Here is a 22,515-nt window from a genome sequence, read left to right as displayed (position 1 = left end):
AAAGTTTCTGAAGTATAGGGTCTCCAAAAAACCTAAAAAACCTGTTATTGAAAACCCGGACAGACCAGTTAAGAATGAAGCACAGTATTAAACCCTCTTTTTCTGCTATCTTGAGGCATGGATTAACGCGGTCAAAGGTATGACCTTAGGCATTGTTTCTGAGCAAAGCATGATTTGGAGATTTCAGGGTAGTAATTGATTTATTACTTAGGTGATGAAAATGTTAGTTTGTGATTGTTTCCATTCTTTTTAAGTGGTTGCTACATATAATTTGAGATCCAATTCACCAAACCGTTTAAGCGTGTGATGAAATGTTGTAGTGAAGTCAGCTGGATGTAACTTTTACTGAATTGGTGCCTTGCCCATCTAGTTCTTTTAAAACTTATGTACACAGGATTAATTATTTCACTGTTGGCAGCTCTCACAAATTCTAGTGCGAGTTGTATGAATGACATTCAGTGTGTTTCTTGAGGCTCCAGCTTCTATAGTTACAACAAAGATTCTCTCAGTCCTCCTAATTTTAAAACTAACGGATTTTGTAGCCTGTAGGGGAAAGTTTGAATTGTCACAAATGCACCACAGAAACCAGTAAGTTTAAAACAAAATATTGGGGTTCTTTGCATTACATTCCCTTGAATTCCGGGAGTCTTGTGTGGTTGCTGGCACTCCAGTTACTTTGGTTGTAGTTGCATGTCTGTCCTGGGATATTCTCACGGTAGAGTGGTAGCCTGAGTTCACACTTTGCTAAATATTGTTCAGACTTACTCATCACCCCTTCTGTGAATCTCAGCCAGAACTGATGCCCAAGTCTCTGTAAAGATGCTGTTGGCCTGGTTCTTGTTCAGAGGATGATACTGTCATAGACTGGGGGAGTGGGGTTTCTGGTTTTGTTCTTTTTTCTTTTTAGTGGTTACCATTTCTATTTGGCTGGATGTGCTATTGGGACAGTCCCTCTCTAAACAAGGGCAGGACCTGGTTACTGGATGCTAAATAGCCACAGATGTTTCGGACAGACAGGATTGCTCATGAGCAGATAAGGAATGTGCATCAAAATAAAATGCATTAGCACATCATAACCATCTATAATTATGATATGGAGAAGAAAAGTCAGAATTTAACTGTGTTGGCCAGTTTTGGTTTATCTTGGTTCCTAAAAATCAGGGGTTGTCATCTGTTACTTCAGTTTTGTTCTGACTCTTTCCAGTACCTAAAGGGGGCCTAAATATAGAGAGGGACTTTTTACAAGGGCATGTAGGGTTAGGCCAAAGTGGAATTGCTTTAAACTGAAAGAGGGAAGATTTAGATTAGATATAACGAAGAAGTTCTTCCTGTGAGGGTGGTGAGGTCCTGGCACAGGTTTGTCCTTTGTAGACAGTACTGTCACTTATCCTATTCTTGTACCAGAAAGCTTAAATTTTATTGTATATCACAAGAGTTGGACATGGGTTACCTCTAAAGCTCAAGGATTTACTCCTCATTTAATACACTGAAGAAGAAAAGAAGAAAGGTGCTGATAGCTCTGCTTATAAGGAGGAAATACATCCACCACACTGGATCAGTTAGTTTTGAGGAGCTTATAGCAGCAACGGCTCAGTGAAGATGTGTGTCATAGGCCAGTGGGTTTTAGTTTAGCTGTGATCTTGTACAGCAGGTTCAAAGGTATGTTGCAGGAGCACTTAATATAAGGAAAAAATCATCAGGTTATTAGACACAAAGACCTGGCCGGTTTTGAGAAGCCCTGTGGTCTCCTGACCACAATGTGCAGGAATGTGAATGAATTCCTACTTGCTGCTTGTCTTGTTTTACATACTCATCCCTCAGCACCTGCTGCTGTCAGAGGCCAATGCAGATGTAGGTCTCTCATCTGTCCCTATATAATCTCTACAAAACCTATTCCATGGAATACTTCAGTGACCTCAGTACTTCCAGTTGTGTTTTTAAAGATGTTTAACTCTCCAAACTTGAGCACTGCCAAGGAATGCAAGACAGCTGATGGTGTACACAGAGCTGTGTGCATTGGTATATCTGTATACAGCTGACTGCATACACATACTTTGAGATTAAAACTGGAAGTTCACTGGTCAGTTCTTCTGTTTCAGTTGTATCACTAAGAAAAAGCTGTTTGAGAACAGGAAAAGTGTGTGTAATGACTCTCAGAGAACAGTCCAGGCTTAGAAATCTAGCTTGAGAAATCTTTTCTGTAAAGAGCATTCTGGAAATTCTATGTATAGAGAAAGGAGGGGGAGACTGATATTGCACCCCTTTAAAAATGTATGATAACTATCTAAAAATTGTCAGCTCTGCTTACCTTAAATGTATTGTGCAGTAAATAGCATGATGCTGTCAGCTGGCTGGCTTTGGCCTCCTGGCTTATGGAACCCTTGACTTTAGCCTCTAAATGCCTTCCATTTTCATGGGATTGATTTTTTTGCTTACTAAGCTCAGCCTCAAATAGGATTGTTAAACAATTTTTCCTGTTACTACAGGAACAGTCCCTTGTAAATGCTAACATTGAACTTCAGTGAAGAGGTGATCTTAGTCAGCAAAAATAGCCCTTTTAAAAGGACAGGCTTATCTCAATGGCAACTTAATACAGTCTCTCTGAATTATGTGCTTCTGCCAAAGCAAAATTAAATCTTCAGAGGTAAAATTCAATGTTCACTTCAGTTTTTTCCTCCTGCCCTCTGACAGCTATGCATGATATGTGAATTGCACTGTTTTACATATCTCATAAGGCTAGCGCTAGTGTAACCAAGATAATTTCAGCTGATAGAATCACAGCTGCCTTAAGATGCCTTTTTGCTTTAATATTTGTGATCTTCTCTCCAAATAGTACTGCTTCTGTCACTTCTGCACTCCTGTATTACAATCTGAATTTTTTATTGCATTAATCCCTAATGGTAGACACACTTCGCTTAAACCAGGCAAAACCTCCCCTAATGCATCGAATAGACCAAGCAAGTAATCCTGTTGTGAGCAACTTTCATATTTAATGCATCTCTGAAGGTCAGTAGGAGCAGCCACCTGTCATCCTGCTGTTCTTGCTCTCTTTGAAGATGCGTACCTTGTGTTTGAACCCTTGCTTGTTGCCTAGACAATCTCACTGAAACAGGCAGTGGGGTCATCTTGAAATTCATTACATTTTTTTTTTTTTCTATTTCTATCTTAAATCCACAGTCATTCACTTAATAGAGGGGTCATAAAAAGGGTGAAGGGACTTCTGTGATAGCCATAGATAGGAGGGGGATTTGTCTATAAAGTGTGCTGTATGTATTGCAGCAGTGCTGGGTGGCCTCACATCAGCTGTAGCTGTACCAGGCACTGTACAGATATATAGGAGTTTCTCACTTAAACATCAGAAACCCAGAAAAGCGGAGAAATAATATATACGAATGGGTTATGATCTTACTGACGTGTGCCCTTGAAGTGTTAAAAGTTACGTCAGAGAGAGAGAGCAGGGAAAAAGTTTTCCCCCCGTGCCCTGTTTACAGGCTCACATGCCTTTCTGAAATGAATAAAACCTCCAAAGAAGCCACAGCTTACAGCTCAAAAGTGGAACTGGTGTGGTAATGCTTGCTACTTGATCCTGTGTGGGTGGCTCTTCTTAACCAGTGGCACTCACTGCCTTTATTTGTTGTTCAGGAGCTTTGTGTAACATCTGAGTTTGAGCTCCAAAATGAGTAACAGGAGCTTGTGGGAAGCAGAGTTATTTGTTGTCGTTGTTTAGAACTTGTGGGTTTAGTGTTTACTGCTACCGAATCTGGGTGTTCCTGCTGTCCTGGGAGCAGATAGCTTAGACCTGGTTCTGCTGTTGGAGAATGCAGAACAGTACTCTTAAATACGTTCTTCTCCATCAAAGTTTTGGGTTATTGTTTGGTTTCTTGATGGCTTGGATTAACATCTTAATTTGGTTAGTCTTTAAATGTGGATCTTGCCTATGATACCTGTTGTCATCTGGAGCTATGACCTCTCATACTCTATAAATGAACAGTTTGGAGTTTAATTCTGAAGATCTAGTAGTTGTCTGTAATAATCCCTGAGGGACTGAGCAAACATGGCATGCCCAGTTTGTATTGTGGGCAGCTGGATAAAAACTGGTGCTGCAGTTTAAAAGGGCTGATGAGAAGTAATGCATATCTTTCTTATGTTGGATGTCAGTACTTGCCTTCTGCTGGTCCCTCCTTAGAAAAATACTTGTTTTTATAGCATCATAGAATCAACTAGGTTGAAAAAGACCTTTAAGATCCTGAAGTCCAACCATCTGAATAGTTTTCCATCTGCACATCACCTTAAGCCATGGGATAAAATCCAAAATCAGTGGGAGTTTTTTGTGAGTTTGAGATGTTAAGTTTTTCTCTGATAGTTTTGCCTTCTGAAATACATATTTATGTATTTCTGCGTGTAGCATGACAGGCATCAGTATCTCCATGGATTGTGTTGCAGTCTAAAAATGATGTATGTTTTCTTGTGTGTGTGTTTGTGTGCGGCTGTTCAGTGCCATGGGTTTTGTTGCAGATGGAGCTGTGGTTGCAGGATATGTTCTCGATTCAGGCTGCTCTTTTTCAGTGTAGCTTTCAGCAGCACACAGCTTTTTGGTTTGAGCCTGTATGTGGCAACCAGAGGTACAGCAGCTACTGCAGTGCTTTTGTGTCTGCCTGGCTTGGGATTCTGAAAACCAGGACCAAGAATATGTTTCTAGCCCTGTGGCATCACTTAAAGACTGTTATCCTGAAGATGGATTTTATCTATTATTAATATTATTAATAGAAGAAAGGAAGAATGTATTTTTTATGTAAAGGCAAGGCTAAATTGTAATCATTAGACCTAATGTTCATCAGAAAAGCTATCAGATGCTTTTATTGTGGCAATCCAGTGCTCTGTTTATGTGGGTTGTGCTCCCATGTTTAGCTACATTGTGTGGGAGCCTTCCCACAGGACACATGCTGGTGCTACAGCATAGATGAGGGAGTGTTCGTACGTACCTCTGGTAATGTCATAGCCCTCTCCTGGGAGGAAAGGATCAGTGGGATGGAATTGTTGCTCAGTATTGGCAGATGTTATCTCTCTGCTATGAAACACTAATCAGCTTACCAGGAGGCTCTGGTTTCTCAGCCCTCAGCTGACAGGTAGGGAGGAAGGAGAAGTAATCCGATTGAATTGGAAATGCAGACTTGACTTTGCTTCTCATGTCACCTCTTGAACTCTAATAAAGGGAGAAACACTTGGGAAGCAGGACCATCTCATTTAATTTGGACAATGTCAGGGTAACGGTATCCACTTCCCAGCTGGTTGCATATAACGTGGTACTTAAGAATGAGCTGCTGCTTCCTGGTCATAGGCAGGGTGAGTGAAAAGATGGACTGTTAAAGAATAATGCAGTTTCCTGTTGCAAGGGAAGTCTTACTGTGTGGAAAAGGGAATGTAACTAGGTCCTACTTTTTACCAACCCCATGTTTGTGCTGTTAGTGCAAAAGGGTGACTTTCGTCTTTGTGAGACTTTGAGAATGAAGCAAGAAATTCTGCCAGAGTGTCCTGGGAGATGACAACAGTTCAGAAAGGTACTACAGAACTGAGCACTAGGATACCTTGAACTGGGAGCTTTTGCTCCAGTAAGCACTGGTGCGCGTCTCTTCCATTAAGCATCTTCCAAATGTACAAGCACTGTTTCTTCATGGCTGACTGAAATAAAAGCTCTGTTGCCTTAAAATGCAATTTTGCTGTGTAACATGATGGTGCAAAAATGGCACCAAGTTCTGCTCATGGATCTTTCACCAGGAGCAGTTGGCATAGAGCTGCTTCAGTAACACACAAGTTAACTACAGCAGTGTTAGGAAATGGACTGGATTCTATTTCCCTCATGTGATCCAATAAACAGAGTACTTGTCAAAAAAGCTAATGAAAGATGAAGACATCTGAACTGGGTCAGTTGGTATCTCAGCTGATGGGATTTTATTACTGTTAATGATGTGTCTTAATGGAAAACACAAACCCAGTTTGTAGGATGGGTATGTATGTGTGGTCCATGCTTGTAACTCAGAGACGTCCGATTTGGAACCACATGAGATGGGGTACAGAACCTTGCTATGTTGGATTTTTAAAGTCACCTTCTAGAATAAGACCAGTTCTTCTAAAAGGTGCCCATAGGTAGTAGCTATGCTTCAGAACATAAAGATATGCCCTTTATTAACTTGTGTGGGATCTCTTTTCACTACTTATTTTCCACTTCTTTTCAAGTACTTTAAAACCAGATTTAAATGTAACACTGTTTTCATTTCTCTGTTTTCAGAAATGAATAAAGCTAGCAGCCATACATAATATGCTGATGGCATTCTGTGCTGCATCGGGATCGATACATGAAGAGAGTGTGATGCCTGGAAATCTCCTCTGTGATTCTCCTGAAATGGCATCTGAAGGCTCTCCAAAGCATGCACATGGGAGCGTGGAGAGGGGTGGCAGTGTGGAGAACCGTGGCAGCCAAGCTAAGGGCAGAAATCTTGCCTTGGTAAGTGTTTAATGAGCCTTATGCTGAGTGATATAAATTACATTACTAGCTTTGTTTAAATCACAGGATTATTTGTGTTATTTAAGCATTGATATTTGCCATTTCTGGTCCTAAATGGTTGTTTGTGGTCTTAGTTATTAGCAAACTGAAAGGCCAGAAATGACTATCCTGATTTGGTACAGCAGTTATTCTGATCTGATTGTGTCTGAGAGCTTGGAGTGTGCTTCTCTGACCATTCCTCACAGAGAACCAGAGATGGTGGTAAGGATCACAAGTTACATTGGACTGATGATCCAGCCACCACCGATTGGTATACATCTGCCTTCACATTAAGTAGCTTGTAAAGGAACTTAAGGATAGTGTTTCATGCTTAAGCTTTTTGTTGACACTACTGAATGACGGTCTCAGCTTATTCCATCTTCATGTAATTAGGTGAGTAACAAGTACGTCACCATAAACAAAGGTGTCTTCACATTAGTGAATATGAGTGTGCGGCCATTTAAATAGTATGTGAGTAATTGAGGGAGTAGGATGCACTGCTGCATTTTTTTGAATGATCACGATGATTCAGGCAATGAACCCAGCAGTACTGTTTGTACTGTGACAGGCTAAGTCTAGAAAGCAGCTATGGTTCCTTGTATATGGTTTTTGTCATTGCAACCATTTGATAAATATCCATTTTTAATTGAGGAATCTGGTAAACTTGCGTCCTCTTAATGTGGAATTAGGCGTTTAATGTCTTTCTTGCTGTCCTTCCTGCTGGCTTCCTTGGAGTGAAGTTTTCTGTGAAAGAATAAGTGGTAAAAATAAGTTAGCAAGTTGATACCTGTATTTATCTATATACCTCTGTGGTTTTGTGTTACTTCATGAGCTTTTTGGTAACTGGAGGTAATTCTAAAGATACTCCTTTTTTGTTGTTTCTAATGAAAATACATCTCTTAATACTGTGCTTGTATCCTCCAGCTTGTGCTGCTAGCTAAAACACAAAACAAGTATTACTAAATGTAGTCCCTCAACTGCTTCTGATCTGTGCTAGAAAAACGTTGTGGGGGAGCCCAGGAGCATAGCCAAGTGTTCCATTTGGGCTTAGGTATTTAGAGCATGATGTTTACTGTATGAAAACTGTTTGGATCTTAGAGAATTACAGTGGGAGTTGCACTTAGTTAAGGGATTACACCTTCATTTGATGCAGAATTATAAGTTAATTGTATGCATTACTCTGACTCCAGTTTTTCAGGTTATCAAATCATGTTTTCATGCAGTTTATTCTTAGCTGCAGTAGCAGGTGTGAGACTGGCCATTTGAGAGAATCAGTGTTAAGTAATGAGGCTATGTATAAATCGGTGTGTTTGTCCAGCCTCACCTTGAGTCTGCTGTGTCAGAAAATGACTTAGATTCCCTTAGTCTAAGTAGATAACATCATGTGATAACCTAGATGATGATGCATCAGCTAGAATTGGAATCCCTTCCTGCTCTGTAATGTTGTAATTTATAGATGGAGAAAAAGCTGGCTTCAGGTTTAGGCAATTCCCATCAGACCTATGCATCAGCAAAAGAAGTTCCAGAAGCCTTTAGTTTGTCTTGTTTGAGTTTATGCATGAAGTGAAGCATGTACCAATGAGTTTAATTCTGATGCCACAGATTCCCTTCCATGACTGTTCTTCTGGCATGTTCTAGACTGATACGGCTGACAGCTATCAGGCATGGAATAACAGGTTAGGGAATGGAAATGCCTTTCAATAAAATCATAATTTCAGTTTGAGTTTGAGGCTGGGTTTGAACTGAGTGTGAAGGAAACTGTAAATTGTGATTGGGTAAATAGTAGTCAAGTCTTTAGTGCTGCTCACATCTTTCCTTTTTGTGATCTGATGGAAGTATTGTTCCTATGCCTGATAGCTTTTGTCTCTTCAGTACTGAAACAGGCTTTAGAAATCCTCAGGATAAAAAGCAGTATTCTTCAAATATTTTTTATATCCTTGTGTAATTGTCTATTAAAAGCATGGGGTTTATAGCTCATGTGGGGATAGGGGGATTTGTAAGAGGAAAAGCTCGTTGCTGGAACATGCTCCTGGAGACCTTAACTTCCTGTTTCAGTAGTTTTGTTGTAAAAGCTCAGAAGATGCAGCAGCTTTGGCCTAATGAGAAGGCAGGGATAGATAACTGTAGACAAATAATCTCGTATTGGACCAGTTCTGAGAAAGGAAGGGGCAGATTTTCGGACACGCAAGTTGGAAATGGAAGTAATTGCAGACTTACCTTCCTCTTACTGTATCACTTTTCTGTGTTGGTGCACCTAGAGACACAGCAAGGAAGGTCAGAGTTAAGTCTGATTTATAATTCTAATTTACAATTACATTTAATTTATAATTTTAATTTATTTTAGTATTAATGGCTTTGCAAAGGAGCAAAGTATGGCAATGTGGTTTTTACGACAGGCCTGTACTGCTGTATGTTTCTTCCTACTTGATTACAAAAAAGAGCTACTTAAGCTTCTTGGTGTCAAACTACATTAGTCACTAAATATAACCTTTGTATTGCATCTGTGGAATTCAGACCTAGGGATGTGATAATAAAGACAAACACTTGGACCAGCTTTAGCCTAAGCTGGCTGCTTAGAGCTGGTTTGGCTGACTGTTGGCTGTCCTTGCATACTCTGTGTCTGCGCTGGCATTGCTTGCTGTGGAACTGGTTGTCAGTTTAGGGATGATGGATGTGAATTGCCATGTGCCAAAAAGGTCTTAAAATTCCATGTCAGTGATTCTTACCAGTCAGCTGTTGTCAGTTCAGTTTAATTTTGGCACGTCTCAACTTCTTACCTGCACAGGGGTGCTTTAAGTTAATCTTTGACAATTGCAGTCTTTAAAGCCAAAAGTATTTATTTTTAAATGGAAAGCAAGGTGCTGATATCCCGTCTTCATTGCAGTAGAATTTTCCATATAAATAATACATGTTTGGGTCTGTATTCATGCTGCCAAATCTATTGCAGCAGCTGAAGACAAGAGCTTACTTTTAGATGGGAGGGATGCTGGCCTTTATTTTAGTCTCATACCAACTTCTATAACCATAAAAGCTCTTATATGTAAAGACATTAATTTGAACATATATTCTGTTTTTTTTTTTTATCAAGGTGGTATCCATAGTCATGCTTGGCAAAAGCATGTGACAGTTGTACCTTCCTGATACATGGAATCAGTTGTACTATCCAAAGAGAAGGGAAAAACCCCAGCTCTGTTCTCCTTGGCAATTCTGACTGCTGAAACCCATTCTTGAATGACACTCCTTGATATGTGGTGTAAGAATTAACTTGCAGTGAAATACAGTTGCAGCAATTTCAGGACACTTAATTCAGAGATAAAACTAGGTCTTTGAGTTTTTAGAAGCAATTTGACTTGTTCCATTGACTAATGAGAACAGACCAACTTCCTAAAACCAGTCCTTCTTATTCAGTGCTTCACTCTGGTAATTGTACTGTGCATCTACTCTCAGCCATGAGTAACTGCTTTAGTTTCTAGGTGTGAATAAGATGCTAGGACAATAGTATCACCTGTGCCAAAAGGTGGTGGTTGTACCTGAAGTGAGCTGTGCTATTTAGAATAAGCTCTATCAGTGCCTCGGATCTGTTGATATGACTTCAGTGTTATACCTTCTGTATGTGAATATATTTTATTGAGTCATAGGTTTGAGAGATAGTGAGTTCTTGCTCTCAATGGATCATGCTGTGGTGATATTGATTTCATTTTTGCCTCTGGTTCAGACAGATCCTCAGTTAATGCTAGAGTTCATCACCACTCTTTTTGGGGCAATGGTGACCCGCAGACTTTGGTCAAATGTCTCTTTTGTGGCTTAAATAGGCAGATGCCCAAGATTCTAAATAGATGTTGCTTATTCTGTTTAATTCTTCATACAAGCTTCCTCTGTGACTCTAAGACTTGACACCCAGTCACTGAAGATGGTTTATCCCTACCAGGCACCTTCTATGGTACAGGAGACATGCTGAACACTGGTTACATAGACAGGAAGAGCAAGTATCTTAAGAGTAGTCTGAACTGTCTCAGTATCTTATTTCACACACTGGGCCATTTAACTGAGGGTTGACCTGGTTATTTTGTAGAGATGTTTCCTGGAGCCTAAAAATGATAGTTGCTATGGCCTTTATCTGAATTTTTTTGATCAGTACAGCTAATTCAAATGCAACAGACCTGTCTTTTAAGTGCACTATGTCGCTGTCTCTTTGCCCCAGCCTCTCTGAGGAGGTCCTGGGATTCCAGTGTGGTTTTAGGAGTTACTGGGAAAAGGCATCTTGTCTGTTGGCCCACTGCCACTTTTTCTGTCATAATTTGAGTGTGCAGAGTCTTGTGATACTGAGCTGCACTTTAGGTACAGTAAAGGGAAAGTCCCGAGAGACTCCTTTGATAAATTAATGTGTGTTTTCACCTTGATATAGATACTCTGCAGGCTTTACTGTACTACAGGCCTTTCACCATGCCTAAGGTCCTTGCCAAATAACAATACACACAAAAATGAGAAGAATTTTTGACTGTTTTCTATTTTCTATGATTACAGCTGTCTTTAGGCAGGTGAAAGCCATTCCTTACAGGGTGTGGAGGGTGCTGTGCTATATTTCACCCACTTGAAATTGATATTAGTATGACTTGGAAGCAGTATGCCTTGGCAAAAATAAGATTCATTGTTCCTACCAGCAGTAGAGAGGAATTGGGGCTGGAGGACTGCTTGCTTTGGAGCATGAATGTGGAACTAGGGTTCCCACTAGCAAGGAATGGCCTTGCTGTGAAATGTGTTGGTGAAAATACAGATCCTGAATGCAATTTAGTCTCTGCGCATAAACTGCATCATAGAATCATAGAATAGTTAGGATTGGAAAGGACCATCCTTCTGTTTCAAAGCAGGATGTGGTAGATGAAGCTGCAGGTGGGCAGCTCTGCTCTGAAACCCTCACTGATAAGCAATCCTGAACTCCCAAGGTGGTTTCTTTGTGCTTCACTACTTTTCAAGGAATACTTGGATTAGAGTTTCTATAATGTGAAAGCAAATTTCCACTTGCCTTGCCTTCTGTGCACGTAGAGGTTTGTTGTAATGATGTGGGTGGTGAGCTTGTATACTAAAATACATACAGGCTGAATCTACCTACCACCCATTCATTCTTCCCTGTTTTAAAACATAACATGCTCCATTCTCCCAGCCTTCCTGTGCAGCTACGCTCTGAGCACTCCTTGCGTTGTTCTGGACCCTGCCCAACTTGGCTGCATCCTTTCCAAAGTTCAGTGACTGAATCTGAACTCTGTGTTCCAAATGAGGATGTGCTGCTATTTCATCACCCTGGTTAATATATCCCAGAATGACACTTGCATATCTGAGCTGAGCTCTTTTGACCTCTTTATACCACTAAAACTGACCTACAACTTGTGTTGCCACTAAGACACTTCTTATCACTCTATATTCATGTGGGTTTTAGCTGAATTTCATCTGAAGGGCTACCAGCACACTTGTATGGCTCAGGAAGGTCTCATTCTGTCCTGCCCAGCTCTTGCAGCAATGTGTTCCAGCAGAAGGGGATTAACAAATACTTAGTTAATTGTCTGCTGTTAGTGAAGCATCAAAAGTTCAGAGGTGTCAGGATAAATCTGTTTAGGACTTGTCTCATTATACAGTTTATGATGCATCATGATACTTTTCAAAGCCAGCAGTCTCTGCCCTGCCCTTCAGTTGCAAGGATACCTTGCAGTAACTTCATCCAGGCACAGCTTCCTTATTCATCTATGAGTGTATTTTTGGGGGCCATGTCATAAAGCCTTCATATTGAGATACATGATGTCTTGTGCTTATACCTATTGGCCAAGTCACTACCTCTCTTGTGAGAAATAAGATTGGTGTGAAATGACTTGTTTTTTGTAAAAAGTGTTTAGTGGCTGTTGCCTGAAATGTCTCCCAATTTTTCTCTGTGTTATTCCAACATAGAAATTAAAGGGAAGAAGAAATTACAAGCTGATCAGCTTAACTCTGATAACCAAAGAGCTGTCTTCAGAGTTTCAGTAGATCTGGCATTGCTTTAGCTTGCTTTTTTAAAAGTAGGTTAGGAATAGCTTAATCTGTTTATGACTTTAGTTTATTTTTATATACTTCTAGATGATTTGTTTCCTCACTTAGGACCTATTGATTATATGCTTTGCTGACTATTAGAAAGCACACAGGTACAATTATGTTAATAAACTGAAGGAGACATCATTCACTACTATAGTTTTCTTCACCAAATGAAGTGGTATTATCACAATCATCAGATAGTGGCTTGTAAAGGAAGTACTTTTTGACACAGCACACAATTAATCTATGGAACTCATTGCCACAGAATGCTGTAAGTGCCAGCCATTTACATGAGCTTAAACAATCAGATGAATTCATGCTGGAAAAGCTCATTAAGGGCTATTAAGTTCAGATACGGATGCAACTGGGAAGTCCTTAAGCCATGTATTGCTGTAAACTGGAAGGGTGTAGGGAAGAAAAAGATAAATTCATCCAGTTGATGGCACTACTCTTCCCCTCAGCCCCATTCCCCTGACCTGAGCATTACTGGTGGCTGAAGGCAGGCTACTGAGCTAAGTGGGCTTTTTGTGCTGATCCTGTATGGTAGTTCATGTTCTTATCTGTAATTCACTCGCTTCCAACTTCAGCAATGCAGCAGTATAAGCCATTGTTTCCCCTTTCTGCAAACATAATCAGAGGTACTTGCCTTTTTCTTCTGTGCTGAAGCTTTTGTACCTGTTCTGATCCTGTTCTTACATTCAGGGCTTTCTGTTTCACCCTTTTCACAAGAACTGCCTGCCTTGTTACTAACAGCCTAGGGCCTAAGTGGTGCTGCACTGGTCTCTTTCTACTACATATTAGAATAGTTTGCTCCCTTCATGTTTTTATTTGAGAAGCATCCACTCACTTCTCTCCCATGGAACCGTGCCTGTGAAGTCTTTGGCACTGTCAAGTGATTGATGACAAAAATCAGCTGAATCTGGTGTTCTCCTGGTATTTTGCTAATTGACTGCTTGGTTCTCTAGCAGTGATCAGAAGAATGATGTTTCTTTTTTTAACCACTGCAGATGCCTTGTGGCTTTCCCTGCTGTTCTGCTTCTGTCAAAGCTGTGCTGGGCTTACGATAGTAGGTTTGGATTCAATGTGAAGAATTTCTTCAGATCAGGTGAAAAATTGTGGGCCTCTGCTAATAAGTCCTTGTTTTGAACAGATAGGAAAGGGATCTTCTCTATGAAACAGTTTCTGTTCTTTTTTTTTTATCCCTCCTTTTTTTCTTGTTTCTTTATTTTTTCCCCTCTTTTCTACCAAACACTGTCATAACAGACTCTTCCTTTTTGGTGTAAGCAGGAAATGTTTGGCTGCACAGAGATCTAAAATATTAATGCCAGCTGAGCATACTCAGCTATTTCAGCTGTTTGCATCCCAAATTCCTTCTGTCCAAGCAGTCTTTTTAATCCTCAGCTAAAGCACAGTGTTCAAGTTTCAAATTTGGGTGTCTTTTTATTGTAGCATTAGTCAGCAGTGTAAATCGCATGTGAGATTTAGTTTTGGGAGATGTGTTTGTGTATTAAGAGTAGAGAGTTGGTGGAAAGTATGAGGCAAATAACTTGAGTAGCTGAAAAGACTCTGGTAAAACCCAGGTTCTTCAAGGAGAAAGGCCTGGACTGGAAAACCAGCCCAGAAGGAAGAGGAACTGTGCCAGTCCTTGGAGTATGTGGAAAATGAACTAATTACAAATAGATGTGGCAACCTGAGCTGAAACTGGCACCTGTTAACTATAGCATTCCTCCCATCTTTCTGAAAGCTTTACTATATTGCAAGTGATACAAGTGGGCATTTTATAATACACCACTGTTGTCAGACCAGTGGTAAAGCACGTCACTGCTTGCTTTACATCTCTGAGCTCCTTTGGTTTGACCAACTTGAGTAGGTTTATTTTCACTGTGCTATTATGTGTAAAATGGGATTAATTCCGTTTGTCTCGCAAACTGCAACATGCCTTGCCTGAGGGAGTTTGTAGCCAGGTTGGATGCCTCACATCTCAGTACGGTGACCTGCCATAACACTGCCCGTTCTCCAGAGCTGCTGTCCTTTGCTGAGGAAATGTCACATTGGTCATCTTGAAGGGAAACTGCATGAGGAAAGAGATGGAAGTGCTAACTGAGATGAGGTTGGCCTTTCACATCTAGGTATGTGTTTTACTACAGATGTATTTGCAAAGGGATGGTCACTTATTTCAGGTCCTTCATCTAACAGGAAACTGCTCATTTCAACAAGATCATAGAATCATAAAATCATAGAATAGTTAGGTTTGGAAAGAACCTTAAGATCATCCAGTTTCCACCCCCCTGCCATGGGCAGGGACATCTCACACTAAACCATGTCACCCAAGGCTTCATCCAACCTGGCCTTGAACACTGCCAGGGATGGAGCATTCACAGCCTCCCTGGGCAACCCATTCCAGTACCTCACCACCCTCACAGTAAAGAATTTCTTCCTTATATCCAATCTAAACCTCTGCTGTTTAAGTTTCAACCCATTACCCCTTGTCCTAGCACTACAGTCCCTAATGATCCATGAGGAATGGTAATTGGGCAGAGCTCTGCTGACCAATCCTCCTGCAAATCTTACCTGGTGTGGGAAGACACTGTGTCTTACAGTACAGAAATAGATGGATGGAAGAAAGGCCTTTTGCAAGTCTTTGCTTCAGTTCACATACTGTTTTACTGAGGTCTTGATCAAAGGAGTGAAGCTCATGTGGGAGCAGTTCTTTTAAATGAAGTGTGGTGCAGTCACTTCTGTATTTCTCCACATTCTGGATATGCTGCCCACTGTGAACTTGAAAAGAGGGGGTTGTGTTTGTTTGCCTGTGGAAGTCGGGCTCTTGCAATGAGCTCACCCACAACAAAAGTCTCTTGGAGTCCTGTCCAGCTCCAGCTAGTGCCTACCTAACAACAGCTCCTTTCCTGTCATTCTCTTGCCTACTACACATAGCAGCTGAATGAGTATTTGGGTGGGGAAGGAAGGAGATTGCAACATCCATTAGGGAAAAAAAGAGAAGAAAAAGGCCTGTCTGTGTCTGACTTTTCAAGTGCAGCTGTAAAACTTTCCTTGGCCTTTGAAAAGGGAGCTCTGCCATGTGGTGGGTGCAAGCTGAGGAATACGTCAGCCTTTGAAGTTAGTCCTTTAAATAAGCAACTGCAAATGGCATCAAAACTTCAGCTTTGGTAGCAGTTTTGCTGCAAGCTGGAGTAAATGACTTACTCTGACAGTGCACTGTGGATGGTAAGACTTCAGTTACAAACACCCACACCTCTGTGTGTCTTTCCCAGCCATTAGACCATATTCACCCTGATGCCAGGAAGTCTGAATCTCTAGGACTGTAGTCGTAGCATGAACCTCTTGCAGGGAAACACAACATTGGTTTCAACAAGACTCCAGTGCTCTGCTTTAATAGAAAACTTTGCCAGCAGTGACTGCAGACTGCTGTATTCACATGATTGCAGCCACAGATAAGAGAACCTGCCCTGAAGTGTCTGAACTAAGAGTGGCTGAAAGGCTGTGTCTGTCTGCTGTAAAGAAATGCATGAAATACAGGGCAAGTGTTCTACAAGCCACACAGCAGAAGGCAACCAAGAGCCCTAAAGCATCTATTTTCTCATCTGTAGTGTCTGGAGTGCTTAGATACTAACTGCCACATGGTACAATGCAGCACTTCAGAGCTCTTAATCTATAGGCATTGCTTTTCTACAGAGGTACATTGTTCTTATTTTTAATGCTGAGGATGGGGATAAAAGCTTTGTGCAAGGAGTTGAGTTAACAGGTAGAGCTGCACACAGCTTAATCTAATGTAAGATGATCTGAACAGGTATGGTGAGTTTGAAGCAAGTTGTGCTGCCCTGGCAAGAACATGTCTACCTCTTGGGTATTTGTACTGTATACCTTAATGGATTTACCTAAATTCTCCCAATCTTCCATTGAGAAGTAGCCTTGTTACCTTGCCTGTATGCATGATTAGATGTCCTTGGAGAAGTGAAAAGTAGAGATGAGAAGGGAAACTGTCTTGTATTGCTTTGCTGGTGCCTTCTTTTTAACTGATGGCAAAGTTTCCAGTGTATGCTTGGTGGGGGAGAAATTCAGCCCAGAAAAGGGAAAACCTCACTTCTCAACAATAGTTACATTCCAGAACTTACAGAGCTCTCCTGGGAAATGTCTTTCCTGTATCCATTGTCTTAATGTAGTGCCTTTCCTAATCGTTCTTTGTCATCTCCAAGCTTCTGGAAAAGTGAGTGTTTCCCAGGGTGTAGGTGGAGGGAAAAGAGTTTGTGCATTGCTGCCTTGTTTCTCATAGTGATATTGTGTTAATCAAGTTAATCAAGAGCAGTGACTCATAGAAAATGAAGACTGGGTAACCCAAGTGGTTACTTATCACTTCTGTGCTCTACAGGATTGCTTCCTGCTGGAGAAAATAGCCCAAGGCACTTCATGAAGATGTGCTCCCTAGCAGTATTTATTCTAAGTTTTTCCTTTCTGTAACTCAAAGGTCTTTAGACACCATCTCCTCCTTACTATTAGTTCCTTGAAATCTGCCTCTAGAAGGCAAGTCCCATTTGGTCTGGAGCAAAGAGGGAGTCAGCTTATTTGCTGGACTGCCCCAAATGTACTTTTTCCCTCCCATGCTGCTCCCCAAGCCTTGTCCCTGAACCTGGCACAGCAACTGAAGCAGCTTACTTCACTTTGGAGCCTGGAGAAACTTATCTTAACCCTTCTAAAAACACAGATTTAGTTGTTCCATTTCCCCTCTGCTTTTTATGATCTTCTAGCAATTTGTTCAGTCCAACTCAAATGGATGCTTCTTTGCTCAACTGAAGTTAGATCCTTTAAAGGATGAAATACCAGTTGCTGTTCTTCAGTCAAAACTAATGCCCTGTAAACTCCTGTATTCTGTTTTTTTTTCTCCTGCATTGTACAGGAGAAAGTGCCTCTTTGGGCAGGGATGAAACAGCAAGCAGGAGTTGTTTCTGATGTGACTGCTGCCTGTTCATCCTGCCCTTTTCTACCTTTGAAAAGGAGCTCTATGTTTGCTATCAGTGGACTTTTACCTGTACTTGCCTGTAGGGTGTTAATCTCTTTTTTTCCTTTTTCCCCATAGGATGACGAGAGTCTGAAATACTTAACTGATGAAGAGCAGGATGTCCTCATGTTCTTTGAGGAAACCATAGATGCCTTAGAAGATGACTTGGATGAGCCAGTCCTACGTGACAGTGGCATCCACTGTCAGTCTCCACGATCAACGGAAGAAACTGTGTCCAGTCATTCAGAGACTGAAGATATCATCGACTTAGTACAGTCCACACCTGAGAGTAGTGACCATGAAGGCCCTCCTAGCAGAGATACAGAACCAGGTAGTAGTATTGCTTGAAAGTGTGTGTTTTCCCTTTGACCCAGCCCTACATATTCCAGTTCTCCTTAGAACAGCTAAAGAAATTCTGTACCTTCCTTACTACCTCCAGATGAATCTCTTGCACATTGGGAGCAGTAAGGACCATGATCTTAATTTGACTCAGGAGTCCTGAAGTTCCTGTTGTTATTATAACGCTTTTTCCTCATCTCATGGAGGTCATGGCTATGATTAAGTTGTTGGGCTGCTATCTCAGCCCCTGCCTGGTGACTGCGGTGTAACAGAACTGAGTGTTGTGCAGAGTCATTGCAGCAAGGCAGACTGGTGCTCATCAATGTGTTCATGCTCTGCTTCTCTTTAAGACCTTTTAAGACCTTCTCTAAGAGTTTTAGGACAGCAGATTGCTTGTAGTGTTACTTTGTGTGAGGCACATGATCCTATCACAGTAAGTTTGCAACAAGATAGTGTCATGGTCTTCACCCTGGGGAGTTTTCTCTCTCTGTTTCTGGAGCGTGAATTTATCAAGTAGTACATCCAATGTGATGTAATGTGTTTATTAAAAATAAGAATTGCAAAACTGACAGAAGAGCAGCCACTGAAATGCTATTTTGTTGAATGAGTGGCAGAAGCAGCATTCTAGTGAATGCATTGTAAATATGGCAATGTGAACTACAGTGTCACCTATGAGATGCCATTGCTTGGAGTTCAGTTAGAGTTTCCTCCAGCAATGTGAGCTGAGTTTTGAGTTGGAAAGTTTGGTGAGGGGAATACTGATTCTTGCTGATCCTAGGTGAAAGCAAGCCTTGTATTCTGCTCTGTGTGAAGGCTTAATGTTGCTGCTTTGTCTTTCCAGTGTTGGATGCTACCAGGAGAACTGAGAGCCCGAAGCCAGCTGTACCGGCTGACCTTCCCCCACATCCCCCTGTACCACCACCACTGATGCCTGAGACCCCCCCGCTTCCTCCTCCACCCCCTCCTCCAGTGCAGCATCCCAAACTGCTTCGTTCCATCCCCACTCCACTCATCATGGCCCAGAAGATGTCTGAGCAGCAGGCGGAGAGCAGGGCGCGCTTCTCCAGCGCCCTCAAGGAAGGGAATTCAGACAGGAAGAAAACCCCAGTAGCCAACAGTGATTACTCTGTGGCTCCAAAGCACCCTCCTGCCCCTGCACCCAAACTGCACCGGTTCCCCAGCAACATCAACATAACAAATGTCAGTGGCAAAGAATTCAATGAGACTATTTCCAAAGCAGCAGTTAATGTCCAGGAGCGGAGAGCTCAGGTGCTGGCCAACATCAATGGAGGAGCTCTTCTGGCAGCTGAACTGGAGGAGAAGCTGCAGAAGAATGATTTCTTGTCACGTAACAGAAGTTCTTCCTTAAGGGATCTCTCCTCTGAGCAAACACGATATGAGGCCCTGACAAAACTTGGCCTAGTTAAGGGAAAGACAGCTCAGGACCAAGTGGACCATGCCCCAAGCACTCAGCGGCTTGATGTGCAGCCCAAACAGGCAGATGCTGTTCCCAATGGATATCAAAACATCCATGAGATCTTAAAAAGCGAGCCCAGCCCTTTCCTTCCTATGGGCAAAACTGTAACAATCAAACCAGAGGTAGCTCTTGCTGCTAAGAAGGTCAGCAGCACACAGCAGAACACAGCAAAAAGCTTTAATGATTATAAGCAGCCTAGTCTAAACGTGGATATGAGGAGGAGGTCAGGTTCACTGCCTCGACCTTCAGGATTTCGATCCCAAGGGATAACGGTGAAGTTTTCCGGCCGTGGCTCAACAGAAGAAGCAAGGAGAGAGGCACTTCGGAAACTGGGACTGCTGAAAGAGACTGTGTAATCCAGATGGGAATGTTGTGGCAACAGGAGAAAGTCATGGCATGGCTTTGTGCTAGAGAAGTCCCAACAGGACTGGGATCCATTTGGAATAAGGAAGGGGAAGTTCTCTGCTTCAGGCAAGCTAAAGAGGTACTAGACACTGTGGAATGACCACTTGTGTTTATCCCAGAAGGACTGGCACCACATTATAGTCATCTACAGCAGAGGGGTTCAGCTCTCCTTCCTACAGAGATACTTATCTCTTGCTCTTTGTGACTAAGAGGAACTGTATTGAATGCTGTAGCAGACAGCAGGGTGTTAATGGAGAGTACAGTGCAGTATTGTTGTACATAGCAGACTGAATGGTGAACCCTCCTCCTGCTTTTTCTGCAGCCAAAACAGAGCGCTCTGTTTGTCTCACCCACACGTGTGTGTATGCCTGTGGGAGCTTGAGATAATGTCAAAGCTGAAGTGACTGTGGCCTATGTTATCTGGCTTGGCTTCCTTCCCTACAGTGGTGGAGTCTCCTGCTTCCTTGTGCCCGCTTGACTCAAGACAGTACAAAGGGTGGTTCTTTTGACCTTCTCAACAGAGCAGCCCGGGATCTGAGTGGGGACTGCATCCCTCTGCTGCTTCGCTTTGAGTCCTGCCTTTCTTCCCAGCCACCTGCTTCTTGGTCACGCTCTGGCAACCCATGTGTCCAGTGAAAGGCACCAGATAAGCCTCAAGGATAGGCACCATGCACCGGTTCTCGCACTGATGGCCAAAGAGTCTCCTGACAATCTGTGACCCCAACTGTTCTGTCCTGGTGATGATCTTGCAGCAGAGTAGCCATAGGAACAAGTTAACTTTGTACCAAATGGAGAACCTTATGTCAAAAGTCTTATCTTTTCGGGTTCCTATAAAGAAAGTGTTACTTTCTGAACAGTAGCTGGACTACAGGGAGTAGTTGTAAGGTCTGTTACTTCTAAAAGGTGTCATTTGGTCTTCCTGTAGTTTGACAGCACTAATAACCCTCTGTTCACAGCCTTATTTGTTTCTGCCCTGCCAATGCATAAGAGAAGTTACAGCCAAAATTCTTTCAGGCTAAGTGGAGTTACAGGAGAGCTGTATGTTAAGAGCACAGTACTCATGGTCCAAGTTGGTGTTATTTTGTGTTTGTTCAGTAGAACTGTTTTTAAAGATGGTCCCAAAACAGCTTTGTATGTTGTTATGATGGGTTTTTTTGTATGGTAAAGATGTTCTTCCACATTAAACTCCCTTTGCTTTTTGTACACCCAAAACCATCACGGATAGCCATTTAAAAACCATATGCCAAACTCCAGACCCTCTAAGTTGTGTAATATTCCTCCATGTTGAAGAGTTCTCAGTGGTTTGGTTGTTTTCTACAGGGGAAAACTCACTCTCTGCACTTTCTAAAGCCTGAAGCAACCCCCTCTTCTTTCCTGAGTAGCTGAGTAGCAAACCTTGGAGCAGAGGAGGGGAGTGGCTATACCAGAAACTGGCACACCCTTCAGCCAGGAGCTCTGACATAACTGTGATAAACAAGCTTGTAGTTCTGATAAAGTATTTCAGACTTGCCGAGCTGTACTTGTAAGTGAAGCTGTCGTGAAGGAAAACTCTTTGCGTCATTCTCAACCTGCCTCATAAGTTAAAGGGGGTTTTGGGGGGTTTATTTTAATTATCTGCTTGCTGCTTCAGTTTTGAATTGTGTTATGGTATCTGCCTGGTTCTGTTATGTACTTATTCTTCTCAGCCTTTTCACTGGGTAGCTGATCGTGTTCCTCACTGTGACAGGCTTACTATACCTAAGCAATCAGTAATTAAAGTATGTGGCCTCAGCCTGGCAGAGCACTTGTGCATGCATAATCCAATGTGAGAAGTGCTGCTGGAACAAAAACCGCTGCTTGTATGCTGTGAGTACAGCCCATACTTATCTTGCTGGCCTCTGAGTCTGTAGTCCTAAATCAGAAAGACAAGGGAGTACATAAAATACACCCAAGCACCTAATTCAGTGCAGCCTGGAATGGAGTGGCTGCTGCATCATAACTTATTAACATAACCTGCTGAGTAAATTTAAATGTTTCATCACCTTTGTGCTTTTAAATCCTGTTAAAGCAAATTCTTCATTATGGATGTGAAGTGTGTACAAAGCAATCTTCACGTCTGTATCATTTCTTGCTAGCTCTTCTTTGAGTTGTTTACAGCTAAGAGTCCATGCTAAGCAAACAAGGGGGAAAAACCCCAAACCAACCCTGACGCTAATTGTATTCAGGCCTATTTGGTAACTTTGTAACATAGCCCTACTTAAAAACCCATAAGGTAGATGTTTAGTATCTAAAGTATAAATTTAATGCAGTCTGAATTAGCTGGGTCATGTTCTTTCATCCTTCGTGCAGGGCCATGTCCTCAACCGCTGGGAAGTGAGAGTTAGATCTTCATTATGTAAACCCATTTCTGGCCATTAGGACTTGGGGCAAGGTATTCATTGCAGCCCTTCATTATAGCAAATATCCTACTGGTAAATTCTTCTCTGTGCCTAAAACTGTAGTAACTAAAGCCATGTACTAAATGAAGTTAAGAGTCTAGCTGCTAATAACCTGTATATAAGTTTAGCTCTATTTTGTGTACCTTGTTTTGTGTGTATATGTTGCTGTGATTTTATTTTATCCCTTTGTGTTAGAGGTAACTGTCTTGCACAAATCTGATAAATCATCTATTAAACTGGGATAAAACCAATGAAGCCATGA

At 41.8% G+C, this 22,515-nt stretch overlaps 1 protein-coding gene across 2 annotated transcripts in view; it reads left to right on the top strand.

Annotated features, from left to right (window-relative positions):
- The window catches only part of PROSER2 (proline and serine rich 2), a 25,861-nt gene extending 3,346 nt beyond the window's left edge, over window positions 1–22,515 (top strand). The window contains exons 2-4 of one of the 2 annotated variants that reach the window (XM_005143354.3): window positions 6,287–6,502; window positions 17,694–17,946; window positions 18,796–22,515. In XM_005143354.3, the coding sequence (XP_005143411.2) occupies window positions 6,317–6,502; window positions 17,694–17,946; window positions 18,796–19,787 (1,431 nt within the window). In that variant the 5' untranslated portion in view covers window positions 6,287–6,316 and the 3' untranslated portion in view covers window positions 19,788–22,515. Of the gene's footprint in view, window positions 1–6,286; window positions 6,503–17,693; window positions 17,950–18,795 lie in introns of both variants that reach the window. The other variant, XM_034063057.1, reaches the window with a different exon arrangement.

Source organism: Melopsittacus undulatus, chromosome 5 (assembly GCF_012275295.1).
Source record: "Melopsittacus undulatus isolate bMelUnd1 chromosome 5, bMelUnd1.mat.Z, whole genome shotgun sequence".
Classification (NCBI taxonomy): domain Eukaryota; kingdom Metazoa; phylum Chordata; class Aves; order Psittaciformes; family Psittaculidae; genus Melopsittacus; species Melopsittacus undulatus.
Note: the sequence above shows the minus strand (reverse complement) of the source record. Positions and strands in the feature narration are given on the sequence as shown.